Raw genomic sequence first — 15,501 nt, forward strand, 5'->3', positions numbered from 1 at the left:
TTTTTCCTCTCTCAGGGTTAGCACTCAGCTTTCTGTTTCTGAAAATTGTTCCTTTTCTTTCAATTCTAGACATTCTTTTCCCAGTGTTTCTTTAATTATGTTTTTTTTATTCTCTATTTTCTCTATTCTTCCTTTCATTGCTTGGATTAAACTCACATATCTCTTACATTATCTCTTATATTTTCCATGTGTTTTCTTTTCCTGTTTGTTCTGTATTCTAGAAAACTCTAGAATCATTTTGTAGATTCCTAATTCTAATTTTTGTCATGAGTGACTGTAATTTTGCCCCATTCAATTTTAATTCAGCAATCATAGTGATAACTCACAAGAATTCTCTTTTCACTGATGTCCCGTTTATTGGTAGAGTTAGTTCTTCATTTATGGTTGCAATAATGTGCTTTTTGGGGTTCCTACATTGCTACTGCCTGCTGTTCAGTGGAAAGAGATTTCGGGGGAGTTTTGTCTGGCCCCTCTGCTGAGAATAAAAAGTTTTACAATGAATTCTCCTGGCTCTTGCCATCGGACCCCTTACTGCCCTTTGTACTTTTTACTCTCTGCTTGGTTTTTGTTTGTATCTGGAGCTACACCTTCTTAGTCAGCAATATTGTCTTATTCTGTTCTTAGGCTGAGAATTTCTCTGCATTTAACAAAGTATTTACTTTTTATTTTCCAGGGATTTCCAACAATTTCTGATCTGTTATTAGAATGATTTTTTTTGGTTTCCAGTGTTATTGTAGATCTGTTCTTTTAGAAATACATGTTTTCTCTTATTTTGAGTGATTTGGGGTGGGTGTAGATGTAGTAATCGATGCTCAGTCTTCCATCTTGACCAAAGTTTTCCTTGTACTGTCTCTTTAGCATTGTTTCCAATGAAAGAAAAACACGATTTTTTTTAACACAGCCCATGCTATTTGTGAACGATTAGAAAATATGGAAAAAGCAAGGTGAAAAATAATAGTTTATCAGGTCTCATTTTTATGATTTCATTAATATCCAGTATGTTTTTCTGTAAGTTGCTTCAATAATGGAATAGAATATTTATGTCTTACTTTTGTGTATCACAAATTGCTGCTGAATCTCACAGCGTATGCACAAACTTCACAACACAGTTCATCACAATCAGAAACATGGTCTCCAAATACTCTTCTGCATAAATAAAAGCAGAGCCTTTCCCAGTAGTCAATGAGCAGAATTAAATATTTTGGTTCAGGCATATGTGTTCATGAGGTAATTGATCTAATTTCCAATTTCATAATGGAATAAAAACTGGCTACTCTTGCAGCTGATTTATGAGTCATTGAAAAATACAGCCAGAAAGTCTGATTTAAAAACAGCATCATTTTATCAATAAGCTACATGACTTAAACAATTAGAAGTTTATTTTTCTTAGAAAAACAAAAAGTTGAAGGTAGGAAAACTGGTAGGTAGGAAGGTGAAGGTAGGAAATCTATTACTCTTGGAGCATAGATCAAGCAACTTCTTCATCCTTCCACTCTGCTTTCCTTCGGAAATGGACCCAATGATTACTACTTTTATGATGACTCAGTGTCAGATACCAGACTCCTGGAAGAAGCATGTGTCAGCTGATTCCTTCCTTTTTAACAAGAAAATATTAATTTTCCTGCACACCCCACCAAATAGAATTCCAACTTGCGTCTCATGGGACATAACGATCACACGAGCACGCTTAGTATTTCTATTTAACATGCACAGCATCTTGGAGCAAAGTCAGAATATTTGTAAGCTAAAGTAGAAAAGAAAAGTGGATTTTGGCACGTAGCTCATAGTGTCTGCTCCGAGACCAATTTCTATTTTAGTGCATGGCGTTTATGAGGAGCCACATAACTCTGGACAAATTGGTAAATGCTAATAATAGCACAGGTAGTCATTGTGTGTATCACCGCATAGCTCTGCACATATACGAGTTGTAATGTCACATGTAGCTGAGTGCACAAATACATTTGGAGAGCTATGTCCGAATAAAAAATGACTCATTTCTCTCATTAGCCAGGTGACACTGGTGACAACCATACTGCTCAGTTGGATGGCACCCGGGAAGAAAAAGAGCTACCACCAGTTACCAGAACCAGTGGTCCCGTGGTGAGTTACAGCAGGGAATTGGGAGTAGGGATGGAAGAGGAAGGCTTTCTTCAAGGCAGTGGTGCAAAACCTGAAACATAATTCAGATCCTCAACATATCTTTAATCAGTTTGTAAGAAAAATATTTGGTGGTAAATAGGGCCCAAGTTTAATAGGTAGATCCACAAATGGGGTGGGGGGGGGCACCAGACACCTTACTTTTTACTCTTAACACTGGGTGTCCAGTTCCCTCCCTCCTCCACATCCTCTGCCTCTTTCCAGCCACCGCTTCTACTCCCCACTTCCCTAGAAGAGGCAAAGCCTCTAACCATTCACAGCAGGGAAAAGTAGCTTTTTTTATGGTTATCGTAAGCCGTTTCTCAAATCTGCTTCCACTTACACTTGTATCCTAAGCTATCTTTTCTCTTCCTTGGTGGGGTTTGTGTAATTAATTTCCCCTTTTGTTTTTCAAGACTTGTGTTCCCTCTCCTAACTTTCTCCCAGATAGAAAAAGCCAAATGGTGAATCCCAATATATTTTATTTTCACTGCTGAGAAGATATGATGTTGGGGAAAAACTGACTTTGAAGGGATATGACATACATTTAATAAGTCACTTCTCCTCATAATTCAGTTCCAGAATTTTGTCCATTTGATTTCTTCCTTCATGCTTCTTTGATGGAGAGTGGGATGCATTTTGGAAAAGAATCCACATAACTCCTGGAATTATCTGTTTCTCTCTGACTACCACTTGTTTGAATGCTGCTGAGATTATTTTTCCTTATTTTTTAGTTACATTTTTGTTCATTCTATTTGATTTTATATGAGAGAGGCTTGGTCATCTGGTTTGACTATTTTATCTCAGAATACCGTGTTATTTACAGAAATAACATAAAAATTCCTTATTTTAATATTAAAGGTTTTCCATAACCTGTTCCCTGCGGGTATTTCCAATCTTTAGTTCCCTTGGCTTCACCACACAAACCCTCTGCTTTTGCAAACAAATCAATTTGCTCTTTGAGGAACATACCCCATGGGATTTTCTAGTGTCAAAATTTTGTTCAATCTTTTCTCACCTTTTAGAATGTGTAAAAGATTTGGACACTTCACCGATGAAGTGTATGGATGGCAAATAAGCTCATTTGAAGGAGTTCAATATCATTAGTCATTAGGGAAATGCAAACTTAAGCCACTAAAATTAAAAAGACTGGCCCTGCCAAGTGGTGTTGAGGATGTGGAGTAATTGGAACTTTTGTACACTGCTGGTGGGAATGTAAAATGGTCCATCAACTTCAGGAAATAATTTGGTAGCTTCTTAAAATGTTAAGTATATACCTACTATAAGATCCAGCCATTGTGCTCATAGGTAATTCAGATCCATATGAAGACTTCTACACACCCATTCACAGCAACTTAATTGGCAATAGCCTAAAAGTGGAAACAACTGAAAAGACCATCTGTGGGTAAATGGATAAACAAATCATGATATATCTGTACAGTGGAGTACTACTCAGCTATAAAAATCAATGAACTAATGACACAGTTGATGATCTGGATGGCTCTCAAAATACTTAGTTCATATGAAAGAAGCCAGATGAAAAAAGAAAAAAAAATTCCATTTATATAAAATTGTAGAAAATGTAAAGTAACCTGTAGTAGGGGAAGATTGGTGATTGCCTGGGACCTGGTGGATGGGCAGGAAAGGGAAGGAAAGTTTACAAAGTACATTAGAACAGTTTGGGGGGTGCTGATTTTGTTCATTATCTTGATAAAAGGTCTATACATTTGTCAAAACTTATCAAATTGTATACTTTATATATGTGCAGTTTATTGTATGTCAGTTAAACCTTAAAAAATCTTGCTCAAAAAAGTCCATATAACCTACTGTGATTTCATTAATACCCAACATGTTATTTTGCAACGAGCTATTAATAATAAAGGAATAGTCTATTCATGTATTATGTGTAGTTGACCCTGACTCTAAATCACAAATGAAGTTAAATCTGGGCATTTTACCAAAGGTCAACACTCCAATCTGTAATCATCAGAAATCTAGTCTACAAATCACTTCCTATGTAGCTACAAGAAGACATTTCCTTATGTGCAGTAGATGTAGATGAAATATTCAGTTGTTACTTTATTCAGAAGGCAAAGTTGTCATTCTAGGTTTATGTCTAATGTCTTAAGTGAGCATCAGATAGGTAGGCTTGCTATTGATTCATAACTCACTGCAAAACACAGTCATGTCATCTGTTAAAAATCATTATATCAGTTACATTTGTGTTTGCTTCACATAAAAGAAATGTAAGACACCTTGATTTAAAAGAGCAGGAGTCTGTTTTTATCACAAAGCAAAAAGCTAGCAGTGGATAGACCCAGGTTGGTACAACAATGTGAATTTTAGCATGGATTTCTAACTTTTTCCTATTCATGCTGCTCTCTGACACATGCAGAATTAATTCTTATACTTACAGTCTGATTAGGAAAGTTTGGGTACCATGTTGATGTTTCCAGTGGGAACATGTACCAACTAACTGTCCATTTTTGACAGAAAACCTTAGCTCTCCTGGAAGACCTATGCAGGAGAATTACTCTTACTTTTCATCAACAGACTGTTACACACTTGGCATGTGTTTTGTTTGTTTTTCTTTCTCTTTCCTTTTTCTGCTTGCCTGAATCTCATTCCTACATTAGTAAGCTTCTTTGGCTTGATTTTGTTTCTTTTTATACTTCTCTGCAACTCTTTTGAATTTTTTTTAATTCACAGAATTCTGAACTTTCACAAGTTTCTGCTCTTTACTCATTCATTTTTGTCACCACTCAGTGAGCCTTTTCAATCTAAGAATAAATTTCAGTTTCTCAACATTTTCTTCTAGTGCTTCTTAAATTATTTTTTCCTCTGTTTTCTATATTCTATCCTTCTAGAGCATGTATTAAATGGTTATTGTTTGGTTTACTTGAATTTCAGAATCTCCTGCCTATTTTTTTCCCATGTTAATCTCTTTGCACAGTGTCTGGATTTCTTTAGCTTTATGTTCCAGATTAGTAATTTTTTTCTTGGTTGTGATTATATTATTATTTAGTCTGTCTCTTCCTTTTTGTAAATTTCAGCAAACATTTAGTTATATCCCAAGACTTTATTTCTATTTACCCATTTTTATAGCAATCTTTATAGGTAGAGGTTTTCATTTTGCCAAACGTATCCCATTTACTTTTTACCTAGAAATTTGAATCAGTTGGTCTACTATGAAATTCTTTGCTGGTTTCCAGGGATGTTAAACAATCTGTTACTTTATGTTTTCTGTCCCTTTGAGTGATTTGGGGTGGGAAGGGAGGTAGATGATTGTCAGTCAGCCGTCTTGACCTAAATTTCTTGCATTAGTTCTTTTGTTATATTTATCTGTTTTCAAAAAATAAATATTCTTTTTTTGTACTAAAAGTAATGCATACTCTCTATAGAAAACGTAGAAAATATAGTCAAGTAAGATGAAGAATAACAGTTTTATAGACAAGACACCCTATGGTTTCATAAGTATGCAACAGATTCATTTTTGCAATAAGGTTCCTTCAGTAAAGAAAAGAATAGTCATGTCAATTTCAGTAGAGCTGTTGTACACTAAAGCAAAAGTCTCTGGGCACATACATAAGGTTTACATTCCAATTCATACGAGAAACCTCATCTACAAATACAAGTCCTGAATATGCAAAAACCCGAGTTTTCCCAGCATTTAACATATGTAAAGTAAAAACTGAACAAAGTACATTTTCAAAGGGCAAAAGAATTTAGTTCCAACTTTATAACTGAAAATAAAAAAATACTTGGACAGTAGGAACCATATTCTCATCACTGCAAAAGGTGTCATATGGTATGTCTGAAAAACAAGATTAGACCAGTTAAGTCTGTGTTTGGCTGCTTGTAACAGAAAAGTAGGAATTGCTGGCTTTAACATGGAGAAGCCAAGAGAAGTGATCCAAGTAATCAAGAAACAACATGGTGTCACTGGGCATGGACCCAACCAAGCTTGACCTTTCAACTGGGCCCTCCTTTGCTTATGGCCATCATCCTTGTTCTTACGAGATGCTGGGACAGCACTAGGCTGCCATCTGTAGGTCTGTCAAGAACATTTATCAACTGTCTCTATTATTTTCAACCAGGAAATGCTCTCTTGGTAAAATTACCCATAGAACTCATAGGCCAAACTTGTCGCACAATCACTTTTGGCTGCAAATGAGCATGGCATATCAAGATTTTTGGTGTAACACCTGACACTCTGGAACAAAACCACAATGTTGTTAAGGACAGTGGATTTGGTGGTAGGCAGTGGCAGTGTCTGCCACTGGAGAGGGTGTCTGTCAAAGGGCCTGGCGTTTAGTTGGCTTACAATCACGATGCATGGGTGGCGGAATGCAATCTGGGGTACACAGGCCGTCCTAACTGTGTATTGTCATGCCTACCTAAATATGTACACATCATGGAGTGCACAAGCACCATAGAGTGTACTTTCCTGAATAAGAACGGTACTTTCATTTCTCCATTTAGCCGGATGATGCTTCTCTCAGCAGTGCCTCTCTGTCGGATGCATCCCAGGATGAAGAAGGGAGGTTTGCAGTTCTCAGAGGTGGCTCCATGGTAAGTCATCACAGTGCAGCTGAAAGTGGGAAGGTGAGAGGAAGCAGTGGTTTCTAGACAGATCAGACAAACGTGGACAAAAATTATCCTAACTAAAATTGCAGGGACATCCCAGCTGCCACTAATAATGTCACAATTAGGAAGAAAGAGACTCCAACTCAGGACTGAACAGAATCTCAGGTTTAAAGAGAATTCCATAAAGGGAAACCACCAAGGCCAGAAAACCAAAGAATGTTCCTTGCAAGTATGAGGGGATTTGTCAACTTTGGTCCTCTTGGCCAAACTTATACAGAGAAATATCAGCAGTTTGATGACCTGGCTTCACTCTGCTATCTTAATCCAGAAGTTTCCTTTTCCTCACAGAATAAATTAAAAATCTTCATTCTGATATTGAAGATGCTCCACAATTGCCAAAATTTCCAACCTCAGATCTCAGGACTCACCCATTTTTAGACAAATGCCCTCACTTAGACTTGAGTGACAAAACTTGCACTTTGTCAAAGACTCCTGTCATTTCCCCTTTTCCCCACCCCCACTAGGAATCCCCACTCGGTGTGTGGCTGAGGTTGTGATTCTCTGATGGCAAGTTGATGGCAGGCAGCAGATGGGCAGGTGGAGGGTGCACATCCAAAAGGCCTTCTAGGGGCAGTAGTTTCTCAACCTTTGTCCATTTTGAGGAACAGGATAGCTGACATTCACATGCATGACATGTCCCCAGGATATCCAATGTTCAGGGAGGTAATGCTATTAGCCCTATGTAAATTAGCTTTTCTGTTGTGTTTTTTTGTTTTGGCTAGAGGGTTGTTTTGTTTGGTTGCACAATGATTATATAAGAAGCATAAAATAATATGAGTGATTTTTATCAAGGAGTAATTTTATCAACAGAGCTGCAGGTGATGGCATAGGTAGGCTGAGGTTTCTGCTGGCTGCAAATCCAGCTCTTTCTTTCCCATGGAAAACAGGGTACTGAAATACACATGAGTGAGGTTTTCTCCATTTTAGAGGTAATCTTGAATGCACTTCACTTATTAACAAAAAAAAAAGTAAATCATTCACAAACAGGAAATACCTGCAGCAGAGCTGACACAGCTAAGCTATGTCTCTGTGACTGAGGGCTCCAGTTTGAAGGACTTCCTGGGATCCTTTGTATTCTGTCTCAGCTGGTGGCACTCATTGCTCAAAACTCATCTGTAAGTGTTAGCCTCAACTCTACCTACCTTCTCCCCTTTTCATATCCCATCCTGGAGACCTATGGATTTTATCATGTGAATGGTTCGGGACTATTTCTCTGCCCCTGTCTAGCTACTGAGACTTGTCTTCCTTTTCTGGATTGCTGAAGTAGGTACCTAAGTTATCTCCCAGACTTTACTTTTATTCCCCTCAAACCCACACTTCCCACAGGTATAAGTCATCAGTCTAAAAATGCAGGTCTTAAGTCTGACCCCTCATCAGCCTAGCTCTCTGACTTTGACACCCCTGGCTCTTTGCACAAGCCAGCCCCAAAGAGCTGCCTGCGGTCCCAGAACATACACCCAGATCTTGGAGCATGATGGTTGCAGGGTTGCATTGCCAAAGAAGAGGAGGGTGGAGAGCCTTGTTTTCTAGAGTTTTCCATAGTAGCTCTGTGGCCATAATTTTACCTCTGCTAGTCATGTTTTTCTATTTCTTCATTTTTTTTTTCTGCTAGCCTTTCCACATCATTCATTCATTCATTTTTGTTTTTATTTTTCCGGAAAACAGATTGAAATGCCAATAATGACATAAACAAAAGTTTTAGTACTGTTGGATGTGAAAGAATCTCACTGGCACCAGTCCCAAACTTGAGTTACTTTGAGTTGTTTGTTATTCAGAATTTCTTTACTTAGAAATGTTACTCAGAATGGTTCGATGCTAAAGTAACCCACAGATGCCAACTTAACCATTACTGCACCTGTAGAATACCTGAGAGTATGCTAGAATGTCTTACCATGAGGTGAGTGTAGTTTAAGTTCCGTGCTTTGGCTAGTAGGAACACAGGCACCCCAGTCTGGTACCCAAGTCTCTTCTAGGAGGCAGGATTTTTGGTAAATCAGTAAGATGATCTCAAAAGCTTCTACTTCAGGGACCCTGGCCACAAAGCCTGTAAAGTCTGTCCTGCTTGGGTAAGTTCCCAGGGACACTTTACTGTCATCCCTAAGACTTCAAAGGACCCCAAGAACTTGCACATTGGAAATAGTGTTGTGGAGTGAAATAAAGTAGGTAACTTCACTTTATCTTTTCCAAAAGGATAACTTTGGCTTGACCAATATCTTTCTCTTTTTTCAGTCTTTCATCTTTCTACACATTTAAAATGCCCTCTAGCAGAACTGAAATCCCCAAATGTACAGGAGGCTGCCTTTATGCCCTGTGTTTGGCTTTTGGAATCTGTTGGGTAAATGCTTCATCATTGTTCTTTATCAAAATTTTCTTTTCTCTTCTCAGAATTTTTTTCTTCCAGATGAACTTAGAATAAGTCTATGGCCATCCATAAAAAATCTTGCTAGGGCTTTAATAATGTCATTGGATTTAAAGATTAATGTAAGAGAAGGAATTGGTGTAATAAATATTGAGTCTTGCCATGGAGAAACAATGGTTGTGCCTTTTTATTTATTTATATCTTCTATCCTTCAGTAAAATTTCATGTTTCTTTGTCTTACACCTTTTTCATTGGTTAATTGGTAGAAACTTAATAGTTTTCATTGGTATTCAGATGGCAGGTTTTTCCATGATATTTTCTAGCTTGCATTTACAGATATATAAGAAAATTCATTTGTTTCTGACAACACTGTTTCATATAGCTTCCTCACTGAAACAACAACTTCTAAGAATTTTTTATTTGATTTTATAATTTTTGTAGGTATCCCCTGCAAATACTATAACTTTTGATTTACTCAGTTTTTAAAATAATTGTTCTTATTTTTTTTCCTTGTCTTAGTGGACCGATCACAATCACTTGCAACATCAAATAATAATTATGGGCATCTTTTGATAGGTTCTTGATATTCTCAGGAATTCTTCCAATGTTTCATCATTAAGTAGAATATTTATTTTAGGTTTCTCAGCTTCTTAATTTTTTTTTAACCAGGAATGGAGGTTGAATCATAGTAAATGATTGTTCATCAGCCAGAAAACAAAAATGTTGTTTTTCTTCTTTTATCAATTACTTTAGGAAATTACATTGATAGGTTTTTCTGTTTGTTAAACTATAATCTCATTCTTGGATAAACTCTACTGTGTTTTTTTCTTTTATTCTTTTATTACACTGCAGAACTTGACTCACTGCTATTTTAGTATTTCTAACTTCTAATCTAATGTTCTAATGATTGGGATTGGCATATATGTGTGTGTATGTGTGTGTTTGTGTTTGTGTATAGCTGTTTCTGCACTTATGTATATATATATATAGTTTTTGTAGGGTTATGCTCATCTTTCTTCAAATATATTGAGAATTTTGTATCTTTTTCAGTATTCCGGAGTTATTTATTAAACTGTGGTGTAAATATAATATATAAAATTTATAATGTATAAATTTGTGGTGTGATTTGTTTGTGAAACTTCCAAGGCCTGGTATCATTATAGGCATAAAGCTTTGGCTAATTTTTCAGTGGATATAGTTTAGGATTTATATCCTTTTCTATCCCTAATTATATAAATTTTGGCAATGTATGCTTGTTCTAGTTGTTTTACTAAACAACTAAACCAGTTCGTTTAGAATTTTAAAAAATGTTGTTATAAATTTATATAAATATGTGTATGTATACACATTTATATACATACATCTCTTTATGTGTAAAATTTTTAAATTATCTGTTTTTGTTCCTAAAATTTGTATCTTTTAATGTAATCAGAATTGTAAATCGTTGCCTACATTGGCAATGGTTTTGGAGGAGTAACTAACTTTATTTAATTAAGCCTACTTTTTTCTATTGTATTAATTTTTTCATTCTTTCTTGGATCTACTTGGATGATTTTTTCTAATCTCTGGGATTAGCAACATTTCATTTATTTTTTATCTTTCCTGTTGGCATTTAAGGTTAAGAATTCATCTCTGAACAATACTTTGGCTACTCTCATGGGTGTTTGATATCAATGCTCTTATCATAAGTCTTTTAACTTTTAGCTTATGATTTCAGGTGGGATTTATTTTTTAACCCAAGGTGTCATTAGATATTATCGTATTTGGATAAATTTTGTTATGATTATTGTCTTTTTAATTTCAAAATATATTGCCTTGTTGTTGGTGAATGTAGCTTATTTAAGTTCATCTTTGGGGAATTAGAAGCAGAGTGCTTGCAAGATGTGGATCTCAGGGGCAGGAGAGAAAGGTGGGGACCCTATTCCTCTGCTGACTCCTGACAGACAGCTTTAGGACACAGAATTATAACACGGACTCCATGAAACCAGAGAAGCCAAGCAGCCTGTCAGAGAGGTCAGAAATACCATCTTAGTCAACCAGTTCTACTGCAAGGAATGAACAGAGCTTGGAAAGTGTTTGGTATGGTGTTTAATATGAGAGAAATATCAGAAAACTCTAGTCAACCTCTAGTTTTAAGAGAAAGCTAAAGCAAATAAAACTAAAGTTTTATATTTTAGAATTCAAAATAGTCATCCCTTTCCACCCATATTCTACTTTCTAATCAAACTCAGTGCAACTTGGGCAGCAGAGCAAGCTTTGGGGGAGGGAAACCACTGCCTGTCCCACGCCACCAGTGGGAGACTCTTGGGGTCAGCCACATTCGGAGGAAATGGCACGATGCTGTGATAAGCCAGGAAAGACAGTTTTAAATGCGGGTGGCATTTATGTTTGAAATAAATTAAAATAGCTAATACAAATTTCTAAAATGGCACTCATCTTACTATGATTTTTAATGGGTGAATGGATGTTTTAAAACTATATATGCCAAGCTTCTGGCCTTTTCTCTCAACCTCCCTACTTCCAAACTTAAAGACTATTATTGACAGACTACTTTCACTGTGTCACTCCCATGCTTTTAAAAGTGAGTGCTCTTAGGCCTGATTGGGGTAACCAAGGAAACCATGCCTAGACAACAGAAAACTACAACCTACACCAAGAAACATGAGGTTGTGGCCTGGTCAGGGGAACAAACTTGCACTTCAACTGTGATGCAGGAATTGAAACATCTAATAATAAGGCAATTCAAAAAGTTTAGGGAAGATATGGCAAAAGAGATGAACCGTATAATGAAAACACAGGACATACATAAGGTAGAAATTGAAAGTTCAAAAAAACCAACTGGCAGAATCTATGGAAATGAAAGGCACAACACAAGAGATGAAAGACACACTGGAAACATACAAGAGCAGATCTCAAGAGGCAGAAAAAAACACTCAGGAACTGGAGAACAAGGCACCTGAAAGCCTACACACAAAAGAATAGATAGAGAAAAGAATGGAAAAATATGAGCATCGTCTCCGGGAACTTAAAGACAAAATGAAAAGCAAGAATTTACATGTCATTGGTGTCCCAGAAGGAGAAGAGAAGGGAAAAGGGGCAGAAGTAATAATAAAGGAAATAATCAATGAGAATTTCCCATCTCTTATGAAAGACATAAAATTATGGATCCAAGAAATGCAGCGTGCCCCAAACAGAATAGATCTGAATAGGCTTACCCCAAGACACTTAATAATCAGATTATCAAACATCAAAGATAAAGAGAGAATCCTGAAAGCAGCAAGAGAGAAGCGATCTATCACGTGCAAAGGAAGCTTGATAAGACTATGTGTGGATTTCTCAATAGAAACCATGGAGGCAAGAAGGAAGTGGGGTGATATATTTAAGATACTGAAAAAGAAAAACCACCAACCAAGAATCCTATGTCTGGCAAAACTATCCTTCAGATAGGAGAGAAAGCTTAATATATTCTCTGACGAACAGACAATGACAGAGTTTGTGAACAAGATACCTGCTCTACAGGAAACACTAAAGGAAGCACTGCAGACAGAAAGGAAAAGACAGGAGTGAGAGGTTTGGAAAACAATTTTGGGTGATAGTAGCACAGCAATGTAAGTACAAGTACACTGAACAAAGATGACTGCGAATATGGTTGGAAGAGGGAGGCTGGGATCATGTGGGACACCAGAACAAAAGGTAAACGATAGAGACTTGGACTGTGTAACTCAGGGAAACCTAGGATGCTCAACTATTGCAATAAAAGGTAGAAATATGTTTTTACATGAGGTAGAACAAATGAATGTCAACATTGCAAGGTGTTAAAAATAGGGTGGGATTGGGGGGAAAATACAATCAATGCAAACTAGAGGCTAGAATTAACAGAAACATTGTATTATGCTTCCTTTAATGTAACAAAAGCAATATACCAAAGCTAAGTGCGTATGGGGGGGTGGGGAATAGGGGAAGGGTATGGGACTCCAGGCATTGGTGATGTGGTCTGACTATTCTACTTTAGGTTAATGCTGTCTTTCCTTTTGTCACCTCTAGCTATCAAGTTTTTTGTTTGTTGTTTGCTTTTCTCTCTTTCTCTTGCCTTTTTATTTTGCCTCTCTGCCTTCTTTGACTCTTCCTCTGTCTTTGTGGAAGAAATGTCCTTATATAGAGAGTGGCGATGGTGCTCAATACGTAAATACATGACTATACGGGGAACCGATTAGGACAGAATGTATAGTGTTTGAACAAAACCATCATAAAAGAAACGGGTTGATGAAGAAAACTTGAGGGCACTATATTGAGTGAAATAAGACAAACATATAAAGGCAAACATTGGAGGGTCTCACTGATATGAACTAATTATAATATGTAAACTCATAGACATGAAATATAAGTTACCAGGATATAGAATGAGGCTAAAGAATGGGGAGCGGTTGCTTATTATGAGCAGAATGTTCAACTAGGGTGAACTTAAATATTTGGAAATGGACAGGGGTGATGGTAGCATGTTGTGAGAATAACTAACAGTGCTGAAAGTTGTGTGAAGGTGGTGGAAAGGGTAAGCTCAGAGTCATGCATGTCACCAGAAGGAAAGTTGGAGGTTAAAAGATGGGAATGTACAAAACAGTGAATCTTGTGGTAGGCAATGTCTGTGATTAACTATACAAATATTAGAAATCTCTCACGAACAGGAACAGGTGTATGTCACTATAACTAGAGGTTAATAACAGAGAGGAATATAGGGAAAAAATATATACCTATTGCAAACTATATACTACTGAGAGTGGTATTTTAACATTCTTTCGTCAACAGTAACAAATGTACTATACCAAAGCTATGAATCAATAATGGAGTGGTTAGGGGTATGGGAGGATGTGAGTTTCCTTTTTTTTGTCTTTGTTTCTTTTCTGGAGTAGTGAAAATGTTCTAGAAATTGAAAAAAAAAAATAATTGTGTCGATGGATGCACAGCTGTATGGTGGTGCCGTGGGCAATTGATTGTACACTTTGGATCTTTGGATAGTTGTATGGTATCTGAACAATCTCAATAAAAAAATTTAAAAAAAAGTGAGTGCTCTTTTGGTTTTGGTTTTGCTTTGTTTTGTTTTTTTTTTTAACTCTTATGGTGCTAAATCTCAACTCTTCTGTCTGACTTTCCAAAGCCTTCCATAGTTTTAGCTGACTCTCCTGACTAATTTATTTCTCATATTTTTCTAATACCTTGTTTCTTCTCCTGGCAAACCAGTCTCTCCATAGTCCCCTGGAGCTAAAATGTTTCAGGTATTTCCATAACTAAAATTTCTACTTCCATTTCTTGCCTGAATATTTTTGCCTATCTCTTCTGCCTTTCTGTCCTTTTGTTATTCCTGATTCTAGCTCAAATTCAACCACCTCTTCAATGGAAACCTTCTTGGTGAAACCTTTCCTCTCCAGTGCTATTCCAGTAACACTTAAAATTTATATTACAGAAATCAACTCTTAACTGTGACTCATCTTTTAATAATGTCCCATTAAGTGTTACTCTGTTCTCTATTACATTCTAAGTATTAAGAGGAAGCTTCACAACTCAAACTTCCCCTTCACCCCAGAAAGTCCCAGAATAATTATCATTACAAAGAGCAGGTACTCATTAAATACAGTAGTCTGGCTATGGGTCAGTTAAATCAACTCATCAGACAACACTTCTCCATTTTACAGATTAAAGTAAGTGAAATTCTTTTGACTTTAGTGTCCAAACTATCAGCTTCAAGCCCTAAGCAAACAAAAAGTCTCTCAATTTTCAGAAGTGTTTTTCTCCTATAGTTGAGTTATTTCAAAGATTGACAAAGCATTTCTCTGTTGAAAACTTAAAGAAACCACGGAAAAGTTGTCAACACCTTTTTAGGATTTGGGTGTACAGCTAATCTTTACTCTGTAGCAATATTTGGAGCCATTAAAAATTTGACTGACAATGAGCTGCTTGGTCTCAGACCACCTTTGTTTTTCTTTCTGCTATCAACTAGGAATTGGGCATCTGTGTTTTCAGAATTGGCCAAATATTCACAATCTTGTTCACACAATTACAAGTGTGTCATCTCCTTTCAAAACAATAGAAGGGAAGAGAACATGGAGCTCAGAATTTAAGACTCCGTTGTGGAATTCAGATACAAGTAAAGGATCTTTCATGAAACAGGTGTTCAGTTACTGCTAAATAAATATGAGAATAAAAGAAACAAAATAACATTGGGCTCTGGGGAAAAAAAGATCTCTAGCCTCAAACCCAAGAACGGATTTAAGTGTGAAGGCATGTAAAAGGTTTCTGATGGAATGGCAGATTTCACCCTCACACATATTCACAGATAACAACTCCCACATTAAATTTATATTGGT

At 36.6% G+C, this 15,501-nt stretch overlaps 1 protein-coding gene across 6 annotated transcripts in view; it reads left to right on the forward strand.

The window, feature by feature from the left end:
• The window catches only part of ARHGAP28 (Rho GTPase activating protein 28), a 177,277-nt gene that overhangs the window by 118,632 nt on the left and 43,144 nt on the right, over positions 1–15,501 (forward strand). For all 6 annotated transcript variants that reach the window (XM_037805924.1, XM_037805925.1, XM_037805929.1 and 3 more), the window contains 2 exons: positions 2,008–2,100; positions 6,619–6,708. In XM_037805924.1, coding sequence (XP_037661852.1) covers positions 2,008–2,100; positions 6,619–6,708 — 183 coding nt within the window. The remainder of the gene's footprint in view (positions 1–2,007; positions 2,101–6,618; positions 6,709–15,501) is intronic.

This window comes from Choloepus didactylus, chromosome 16 (genome assembly GCF_015220235.1).
Source record: "Choloepus didactylus isolate mChoDid1 chromosome 16, mChoDid1.pri, whole genome shotgun sequence".
Classification (NCBI taxonomy): domain Eukaryota; kingdom Metazoa; phylum Chordata; class Mammalia; order Pilosa; family Megalonychidae; genus Choloepus; species Choloepus didactylus.